The 11,312-nt window shown below is 33.3% G+C and overlaps 1 protein-coding gene across 1 annotated transcript; it reads left to right on the top strand.

Annotated features, from left to right (window-relative positions):
* The first annotated feature begins 6,607 nt into the window (after positions 1 to 6,607).
* Positions 6,608 to 7,964, top strand: LOC114414146 (protein MIZU-KUSSEI 1-like). Its single transcript, XM_028378484.1, has one exon. The coding sequence runs from the start codon at positions 6,885 to 6,887 to the stop codon at positions 7,755 to 7,757; it is 873 nt and encodes a 290-aa protein (XP_028234285.1). The 5' UTR covers positions 6,608 to 6,884; the 3' UTR covers positions 7,758 to 7,964.
* Positions 7,965 to 11,312: the final 3,348 nt, after the last annotated feature.

The following is an 11,312-nucleotide window of genomic DNA, read 5'->3' as shown; positions in this document are numbered from 1 at the left end:
ATAATGTTGACGCAATTCTTTAGGATTTATTTTTGAACTCAGAATATTTGTTGCAATAAAACTTTTAGTTTCCCCTGTTGAGCCTAATTGAAAATTTCTTTGGCATTTTGTTGTTAGGTCTGGATGGTTCAATGTTTCATAATTGGACAATCCTTCCATGCCCAATATTTTGATGATTACAACAATATAAATTGTTGATGGACTAATGGTTTACTCATAAGTGAAACATGACTTAACTATATATGATCACATTTGGTAATGATACTCTAATCTATGCTCTTATTATTTATCATCCATTCAGAATTGGAACTTGGGTTTTAAAAGAGTTATATTTAGTGTCAATCATGTACTGGATTCATGTTAGCTAAAAAGAGAAGTGCTCATATAAACTCTCTTATACATTCACTTTGCCTCTCTTATTTTGAATGTTAACATTAGAATTTCAAGTATGTAAGGATAGAATAAAAGATAATACAAGAAATCAGGAGAACATATGCCTCAGAGGTTGTTATCACTGGAGAGAGATGCACATACAATTGTCTATACTTTTATTCCATCTCTCACCTCAAGCAAGAGACACATTGCACAAGCCGCTAGCTATGAGACGTTGGTCTTATCAAGGAAGGCTTTAATCCTGTAACGGATCTCTTTAAGTGTTTTGAATCTGTGTATTCATTGAAACCTCTATTGTATGTCAAAGCCAAGAATGATTTAATGTTAATCAATACTTGAGTATTCTTAGATAGATTCAGGGGGAGTCTAAGGGGTATGCTAGAAATGACCTAGATAATACTATTGTAGCCAAAAATGGTAGGACAAAATACTTGTTTGTAATCAAGTTTTGATTAATAGAATCCTTTATATGTTTGTAAAGGAGAACTGGATGTAGCTTTTTTTGAGTAAATCAATATAAACTTAAGTGTTTCTACTTCTCTCTAAAGATATTTGACTTGCATTCTCTTATGCTTATTTTGACACACTTTATCACACAAGTCAGCATTAGAGAATATTTGTGAAATCACTGTTTTACTAGCATTGGATGATAACCCTTTTTTTGTTTTTAACAAAGTTGTTTTCCTATTCATTTGATGATACATTCAAAACATTGTTTTTAGCATATCTATTTGAGAAAAATATTCTCTTTGAGAAAAAAGACTTTCATTTTTATCTAATACACTATTCAATCCTTTCTTCTAGTGTGATATCTGTTATTTCATCTATTTCGTTGAATGTTGGGACTTTATATGCTTGGTGATGTGAAAGATAAAGGATTAAATGATGCAAATATTTTACAAAGTGTGAATTTTTCATAGTTTACTTCTTCTGTGAGTTAAATAAAATAAGGGCAGTCAAAAACTTTACTTCTTTAAAAAAAATGATGCAAAAAGAGGGGTAATCATTACTAAACAGAAGAAGAAGCAAAAGTGTAAAAGAAAAGAATTTCGGATTTATCTATACATTGGAAAAATGTTTGCTCCTCTTGAGTTGTGAGTCACAAAGTTTAGGTTGGGTTGATGTTTTGAACCTTTTGATATCATGTTTGTTCTTTACCCACCTTGCATTGCAATCTGGCCCCATTACACCTTGTGATGCCTCACTTTCTTCCATGCTAGAATTTTGTTTGAGTTAATTGATTGACAAATAAACTAAGTTGCATGCTTCTTAAGTGTGATTTAAGTGCTTTTGTCTATGCCCTTTGTGAGATTAGTGATATGTTGCTTATTGAAACTTGACATCTAGGTGAAAATTCAAGCCTAATGAGGTTCCTAGGATTTTGAATGTGTTGCTTGTTTGTTGTTGTTTTTTCTTGCTTTGTTAATAATCAGAATAATTTTGGTGCCTTTAGTGAATGATTTCTTGAGTTAAGAGAAATTGGTTTGAGCCTTAAATAAGAATAATTGTTGAGGGCAAACAATGTTCAAGTGTGGGAAGGTTTTATAAACTATTATTTTCATGTCTTTGAGAATGATTTTTTGCCTTATTTTTACTTATTTATTCTAACTTTGTTGGAAAAACTCATGGATATTTGTAAGTGTGTAACATACAAGACATAAGGTAGGAAATTATAAGAAAATATGTAAATCCAGAACACCCATGTTCAAGTCAAAGAAGGTTGCTCTATATTTTTATTTTTACAAATGGAGCCATCAACATCATTTTTTTGAGAACGATCATTCTCTTCAGAGCATGACCATGCTACTACCAAAATTTGAATTCCAAAGTATCCCACCCAAAAAGAACGATCGTGATCTTCAATAGAAAAACCACGTTGTCATTCGCTTCAATTACTTTTGTTATTTTATAAATTAGAGAAGAGGGAGGATTTTGTGGATATCTTTTATTCTATTTATGAAACTGAACTCTAGGAGTGAGCTAGGCAGTGTGTTTGAGTAAGCTTCATTGGTTAGGAAAGGACGTGAGGAAGATCACAGGGGCTTTGAATTATAATTTTTCTCCTCTATTCTCTTCCTTATGTATTTGAGGCTACCTATTTGCTTGTTTGTGCCTATGGCTAGCTAAATCCTTCTTTTCTAGGGCTATGATGTAACATGTAGATGAACCTCAATTTCTATGAATTGAATTTTGTCTTTTATTTAGTCAATTAATTTGTTCTACTATGCCTAATTTCTATTAGAATTGATCGTTCTAATTCTCAGTCTTTTATATACTTGTGGTCAACTTGTATAATCGATGGAACTGTGGAACAAATGGGTCCTCTAAAATAACGAATGATCATACCTACTTTAAGGATTTTCTGAATTAGTTAATTATTTTTAACTATTCTCGCTGGTCATACGCTTTCTTTAAATTTGAACCCTAACTAACGAAGTAGGATTTGAATTAAGATAAAGACAATTGATAGTGTTTGATCATAATATGTTAACTAAATCAATCAGTAACTGACATTTAGTCAAAATCTCAATTGCAAAATTGGGGAAATTCAATTGCATGATTACAATCATAGTCCTAGGCCTTTTTGTTCGTTAAGGTTCTCATGCTATTATTTTTTGTTCTTGAGTTCTATTTTCCAGAGAATAGTTGAACACACTTTCTGAACTATTGATAAGAAACCAATTGTTTAGTTTATTGCAAATTAAATTATTTTGAGAACACAACTATTATTTTAGGTACAATATCCGGACTTAGGTCCAGTAGTACTATCGCGTAGGATATGTTTGCTATTAGCGAACATATTTTACGCATCACTAATCCACTTATCACAAATGTCCAACCTACTCAACATATAGAATAAGAATGACCATGACACTGAGTCATATATGACTTTTCATAATCAACCTTAAAAACAAGCACTTTTCTTATTTCTTCTTACCTTATTAATAATCTCATTTGTAGCAGCAACAACACTATTATAAGGTATCTACTTCCCCAAAAGGCATTCTGTCTTTGTCTATCGCACCATTAAGAACCTTATGGAACCTCTTAGAAAGAATCATAGTCATTATCTTACACATACACCTTACTAAGGAAATAGGTCAAAAATCACCTAAACCTTGGGGTCATGTACCTTAGGAATAAGGCTAATAAAGAAGACATTACTTCTCCTTGGAAAAGTGCCATGAGGATGAAATTCTTCAAGGAATCAAGGTACTTACAAGCATAAAGATGATAAGATTGTCTTATTATATCCTAGGACTCATTAAACAATCAAAGTAAGATAAAATATACATGATAATTTTTTTTTATCTCTCTAGTCAATATTTACCGAGCAAGTCCTTAAAATACTTTACCCAAAACATACTCTGCACATCCTTGACTTGATAAACTATTTTGTTACCATTTTTTTTTTTACATTACTCTCAAATCTCATTTTTTAAGGTACAAATAAATAAAGAAAAAGAAAGAGAAGCTAACTATTTTTATCATAGAAATAGGATATAGAAATAGTGTGATATTAAATTAAAAATGTGAGAGAAACATTATTCTTTTATGGAATAGACTATCTTCCTATTTCTTTTTCAAGTACACTTCATTTCTTACTCGACAAAACATCCAAGAACCAAGATCAAGTAGGTTCGTTAATTTTGAATAATTGCAAATAAATTAGAGATAGGTAAACAGTTTGTACTAAGAACCATTTCATTATATCAAGCACTATTTCTAGTCCACTATGTGTATTTTCTTCGATAGAAAATGATCTAGCTTACACATAGCATAATGCCATTGTCCTACGGTTGGTTTTTGCATGAGGTTAGGTGATCCGTGAGAATGGTCGGTCCCTCACACCAAATAAAGCGACCACACATAATCCCCAGCCCTATGTTGATTAATGGACCCATCCTGTGTTGCCAAACACTGTCAACTTTGTTTTGACTTTTTACGCCACTCTTGATCATGAACATCTCTGAGCAAGTAGCACGAGACAATTTCTAATACAGTAATAATATTATTGGATTTTTGACATTCTCATTTGTATAAGTATATGTTACCCCATAAAAAATGCTTATAAATTTTTTGCTTAGTCCTTCAAAATTTGGATAATTGTTTTCTTTTTCCTTTAAAAAAGAATTTATTTTTATTAGTCCTTTAAATTTTTAAAAATTTATTTTTAATCGATCTCATTCTCATTCTTTACGTTAATAGAGTCACACTTTGTGATAATTTATCACGGTCAAACATATTTTTTTTCAATTTAATTTATTTAAAAAATGATTTATGTCAGTTTAAAATAGTTAGAATATGTGAAAAAATTGTAACAATTCTACATTTATTTTTTTTTCTTTAAAACCAACCGAATATATACAAAACGCTCACCAAGTCATACAAGACAAATATTGGTAGTTTAAAATCATCAGGAATCATTTTCAAAAAAATAAAAAATAAATTTTAGAGATTAAAAATAATTACAAACTTTAAAATCATGAATATATTAAATAAAGAGATACTAAAAAGTAACTTCTTAAAAAGTTAAGGATTAATAAAAATAAATTATTTTTAAGGACTAAAAAAAATCCAAATTTAAAGGAATAAACCCATATTTAAGTCCTAAATTTTTTTACACATCTTTTCATATCTATATGTTTTCCTTATGAAAATACTTTTTTTTAGATACTAATGAAAATACTTTTAGTATATATGAAATACTACTAAAGAATAAATTAAACACAATACTTTTTTTTTACACTAAACAGAATACTCTTTCAATGTATTGTAACATCCCATTAATTAATTGCTGAGGTTTCAACCGTTTCAGATTCCACATTGTATGTGCAAGCCTGTGGGGGATTCCCTAGAAATTGGAGTATACACTAGTAGATAGCACGGGGCATGAAAAATGTGCATACCCAGAAGGAATTGTTTACTAGCTTTTGAGTGTAATGCAGCTGTAACATATTAGGTTGATGCTAAAATTTAGCCTGTTTTTCATGGATATTCTGGTTAACTTTTATGAATTTCCTAGTCTAGTTATTCTAGGTGAGTTAATTTATGTGTAATTTTTTTTAGTGTATTTTATATAAACTTGATAAATTTTAAGTAAACTTGATAAACGGTTGAATTTATCATCGAGTCATCAAGTAAAAAAATAAAATTAAAATATAAGTTATTTTATGTTTGTTTAGTATTGAACATATCTTTATTTAGTGTATTGTTCCTGAATAAAAAAAAATTCATCTTTAATAACATCAAATTTTTATTTTCTAATAACATCAAATCTTCAATAGAAATAATCTACTACTATTATATTATTTATAAATTATTATCTAGTAGTAATGCATTGATAAACTTAATTATTTATATATTATAAAATTTATAACTTATTATATTACTTTATTATATTATTAAAATATTTAATTGATATGTTATTTATAAATATTTTATTATTATTTTTATATAAAATAACTCTTAAAACTCTATAAATTAAATTTACCAATAAATCTATAAAATTCTCACAAATTTAAATAAACTGTCAGATTTAATAACCTTTTATATTTTTTGATTGTGAAAGGGATGCACACAGAGCACAATGGTGGCTAAAGAGTGGGCTTCCTTGAAGCATGAATGAATCTTGAAATGACTGAAGGGGATTGTGGTCCAGGGTGGGTGTGGTAGGTGTGGCTTCACCTGCTCTTAACTGTTTCCAATGCAAGTGAGGGCAATCAGTCAATCCCCTCCTATATGCTTGCTTGGCTATCTTTTCTGCCAATGCCCCGACCCCTTGATAAAGAAATCACGATAAAAAGCTTGTCTTTTGGGGGGCTTCTTTCTTTCACTATCCACCAAAATCAAGTCTCTTTTCCTCACTTCCTAATTTAAAATTGACAAAACTTGATCAACCCCTTTTTGGAAATTTTCTACTTTATACACGATATATATAAAAAGAACAGTAGATAGCATTTGATATTAATTTCTTGGATAAATAAAAACATTTAAAATAAACACATCCTTAATGTCTCTTAATGTACTACATAGGACAAAAAACCAAATAAATATTACCAGTAGTATTGAATAACTTTTATTAAGAATAATAAGTTGCACGAAAATATTTACACATTATTTTAATAAAAACAATACGAGTAAACTATGATAAAAGTGATGTGACTTTGAGATCTCCTAATTAATTTAATTTGCTGCCGATTTCAACTCTGAAATTTCCCTCAAAATCTCCAATTCCTTGTTCCCAACAGGTAGGTTGGGGCTGCTTACCTTCCTTTTGTCAGATTCCTTTGCCTGTCCTTTGGTATCACAAACCCTGACACAATCGAAGAATAAATCCACCCATCCAAAGACACTACCCACAACTCCCAAAATAAACACTAGAACACACTCACATATCAACATTATTCAACCCCTTTGCCAAATCTCTCGTCACTCTTCAGTAACCCTCCTCCTTTGTCGATGCTCATGTGACTCTTTTTCTGTCCCAAATGAAGACCATAATGGCAGCCAAATCTCCTCATGACTCTTCATTCTCCTTCTCAAGGAGGTACTTCCATTGGAAGAAGAAGGCCTTGGATGAATCTGATGACGAGGAAGAAATCCTCAACTTCTCATCTTCATCCTCACATTTCCCTGAAGAAGTCGATGACAACCAAGAGGAACACTACCACCCCCACCACCTCACACTCCAAATGCCACAACATGGTGCCATCAGCACCAAGAAAAAACCCTACTTCTCCAAGAAGTCCAAGTTCAAGTCCGCCCTCACGGTCTTTACCACGCGTGTGCCGAGGCTGGGACTACACCACAACAAGAACAGTTCCAGTCTCGGCACGCGCGTGGTAGGGACACTCTTCGGCCACCGCCGTGGCCACGTGCACTTCGCCTTCCAGGAGGACCCAAAGCTGGGCCCAGCTTTCCTCATAGAACTCGCGACCCCCACCAGCGTCCTCGTCCGGGAAATGGCTTCGGGGCTGGTGAGAATCGCGCTAGAATGCGAGAAGAAGAAAAAGGGTGACATTAACTACAACGCCAGCAGCAGCAAAGTGAGGCTGCTTGAGGAGCCACTCTGGAGAACGTACTGCAACGGGAGGAAGTGCGGATACGCGAACAGGCGCGAGTGTGGGCCTGAGGTGTGGAAGATACTGAAGGCGGTGGAGCCCATATCGATGGGGGCTGGGGTGTTGCCGGTGTGCGTGAATGGAGCTGCAGGGTCCGAGGAAGAAGCTGCTGGGGAGGTTATGTATATGAGAGCTAAGTATGAGAGGGTTGTGGGGTCCAGAGACTCTGAGGCGTTTTACATGATGAACCCTGATGGGAGTGGAGGTCCTGAACTCAGCATTTACTTGATCAGAGTTTGATTAACATTGGCAATGTAATGGATATGTATGTGCTTGCTTGTGCTGAAGTTTATAGTTTATGGACTATGTTTGGGATTGTTTGTGTAAATAAGATGAGGGACTACGTGATTTCCCAGCTTGCTAGCTTTTCTTATTATGTTTCAAATTTTGGAACCAAAATACCTGTATATTCTGAAATATTTAATCGAGAATTTGCTTCCTTTTATTTATTGTGTCTTTGAATTTTATTTTTTTTGGGTTGGGGGAGGATGGGTTATAAGGATTTTGAAAGTTTATTGGATTATACCATTATAGAAGTAATCTTGAGCTACAAGTTGTGTAATTTCTTTCATTTTGGAATGTAGAAGAAACTGTGTTTGGGATTGTTGTGTAAATAAGAAGAGGGATTACATGATTTCCTGGTTTGCTTTGATAATGTTATGTTCGAAACTTTGGTACGACACCACAAGTATTTATCTTTCACGTGAGTCTTGAAATTGGATGAAATCACTATCGGCTATAGAATTGTTGTTCCAAATATTTAATGTAGTAACTTGAGAATTTGCTTTCCTCAAAATAAAAAATAAAAAACTTGAGAATTCGCTTCCTTTTATTATTGACTCTTTGAATTTAGGTTCGGGGAGTGAGGATTTTGAGATAGAAGTTGTATAATTTCTTTCATTTTGGAATGTAGAAGATAAATGAAGATGCAAAAACAGGTAGTTCTCGTGGTGCCATTTTTTTTTAAAAAAAAAATGTGTAGTGTTTGGATTTCTTTCCAATGAAATAAGTTGGTTTCTACTTAAAGAGAAAGTTGTGTGGCTCTTCAAAATTCTAGCAAAACGATAGGGCCGTGCTAGGAAGGTATCTTTTTTTCGTTTTTAAAAATATGGACGTCACTTGGTAGCTTTGAATAACAGTTATTGATGAGCAAGAAAGAGACTAATTAATCAATGTTTCCGTTGCTAAGGTAAAAGCTACCAAGGTAACAACATATCAATAGTTCTTGATTGGATCTTAGTTTCTGTATTTTGATAAACGGCTGATTTTAAAAGAATATAGGAGCCATAAAATCTTCGGATTTGTTACAATTTGTTGTCCATTTGTCTGTATTATAGGAAGTGCATGGTTTTGGATAGTTGAAAAGTGCTTGTATGAATTCTACACTTTCAGCCAACCAAATGGTAAGCAATTCTTGTGTACACACAAGTCAATTTTACACACAAGTCAATTTTACACACAATCACTCATAAATTGACAATTCATTTAAATTTTAAAAAAATATGAAATGTAAAATGAAAAGCACGTGAGCATTTTAAACTTTTTCTTTTACCAAAACTTTTAGAATTTTCTTGACCACCTCCCAGCTCCTTCGAGAGCTACCATCACCATTTCTTTTAAGATTGTCGTTGAAACCTTTTCCTAGAACCTGTGTCGCTCCACATCCCACAACCGCTAGCGCCACGCCACCTTCTGTTGGAGAGATTCTATTAAACGATTTTCTTCGGCGCTGCATCTATCTCTTCACACTGTCTCTTTAAAGTTTAAATCACCTCTGCTTATACTCCATTACCAAGGAGAGAAAACAGAGTCCGGCCATTGCTAAGAACTCTCTTGTGTTCAACGAACTCTTGATGTAGGAGGTGGCTTGCGTAAGATAAATAAATTTACCAAGAACGAATTCATATGAATTTAGAACACCAATTAACACTTGTTGAAGACATGATAAAAAAGATGAGAATTATTTGTGCGTAGCGTAATCTCCCGAAACCCAAAAGTCAAGCCTTCTTTTGTCTGATTACATGCTCCAAATTCCAGAGTTTTCAATAGGACAAATCATAGAGAGCAATTGATAACTTGACGACAAAAGAGACCTAGTCTCACTATTCATTACCCGTGGCACCTTCCATTATAGGTCCAATGGTTAGGTTCACATTGTTTTCTTACATAGATCAGAATTAGGTGTGCAAAGCCTGTAAACAATTAATCACATCATTAATAAGCTTAAATATCATTAAATGGATCATAATATTAACTCGTTTTTTTTTTTTACAAAACAAAATATTCAATTAATTGTAGCCCACAAGAATTAATGGGAAAATTCTAACATTCTCCCACTTGAACAAAATTAATTGTGTATTTTTAAGTTTAAAAACATTTTTGAAAACAACTCTCGGGCTAATAACATACCGTGGCCACAAAACATATAATCCCAAGATACAACACTTAATTTAGAGTTCATCCAACAAAAGTTATGTAACACCGAATCATGGCGGTAATTACATCCCTTATTGATGCAGTACCTTCCATGGTTACAAATATTACGGACTCTGTCGACTAGTCATCAAGGTGAAGTGTAGCAAGAAATGATCTGTCAATGTGATTAAAAAAAGCTATACTATCATTTTCTTCATCAATCCTCAATTTCTCTCAAGTGCTTAAAATCCAAAGAAATTACATGGTCTATCAAGAAACCATCATGCCTCAACTTCAATTCTGGTGTTGATCACCGACACAATGATCCTAACAACACCGAACTTTAATATTGTTATGCCTCATCTCCAATTCTGGTGTCAATCACCAACACAATGGTCCCGATTACACCGAGCTTTATTTCACATTTGATATACACATACAAAAGGTAGCATAATGAAATTCATCTCATTATTTATTCATCAAATCAAATGTAAAATGTCATCAATACATCATTTTCCAAAATTCAAAATAAAAATCCAACAAGATGAGAAAGGAAATAACATAAATCTAAATCTCCCACTAACCAAGTATATCAAAAGAACTCACAATGCCCATGTTTTCAACATGTCTTTTGAAAACAATAGGCCTGAGTCCCTTGATCAAGGGATCAACCAACATGGAATTAGTGTCCACATGCTTTACCACTATGGAACCATCTTTCACAAGATCTCTAACAGTCAAGTACTTCAATTCCAAGTGCTTAGATCCTCTAAAAGTCTTATTATTCTTTGTATAAAACACAATAGTGTTGTTATCTTAGAAAATCTTCAAGGACCTAACAATGGAGTCGACAATGCAAAGTCCTGTCACAAGATTCCTCAACCAAACATAATGAGTAGTGGTAGCAAAATAATCAATGAACTTTGCTTGCATAGTAGAAGAAGCAACAAGAGTTTACTCTTCCAGGATATCACACCCTTAGCCATCATAAAGATGTATCCAGAAGTCGATTTCCTATCCTATTCATTTGGAAATATTGGTTCAGATCCTTCAATATTGGATAAAAGATGTCTCTATCATCGAGGCACCCACCAAGATCTAAATTTGTGTACCCCACGACCTCCAAGTTGTCAACTCTTCTATACACAAGTATATAATCCTTAGTCTTCTGCAAGTACCTCATCACCTTCTTAGCAACTATCCAGTGATCATTCCCAAGGTTCGACTGAACGTCAACTATGAAAGCAATATTGGGCCTAGTGCATACCTGAACATACATGAGGTTGCCCGGAGCACTCCCAAAAAGTTTGTCATTCATCTTTGCTTGCTCAATCTCATTGTTTGGACATTGGTCCTTGTTGACTTCAAGAGGATTGGGCT

This window comes from Glycine soja, chromosome 1 (assembly GCF_004193775.1).
Source record: "Glycine soja cultivar W05 chromosome 1, ASM419377v2, whole genome shotgun sequence".
NCBI lineage: Eukaryota > Viridiplantae > Streptophyta > Magnoliopsida > Fabales > Fabaceae > Glycine > Glycine soja.
Note: the sequence above shows the minus strand (reverse complement) of the source record. Positions and strands in the feature narration are given on the sequence as shown.

Bases quoted from the DNA above. Each gene is read 5' to 3' on its own strand.
- LOC114414146 (XM_028378484.1), top strand. From the start codon at position 6,885: ATGAAGACCATAATGGCAGCCAAATCTCCTCATGACTCTTCATTCTCC.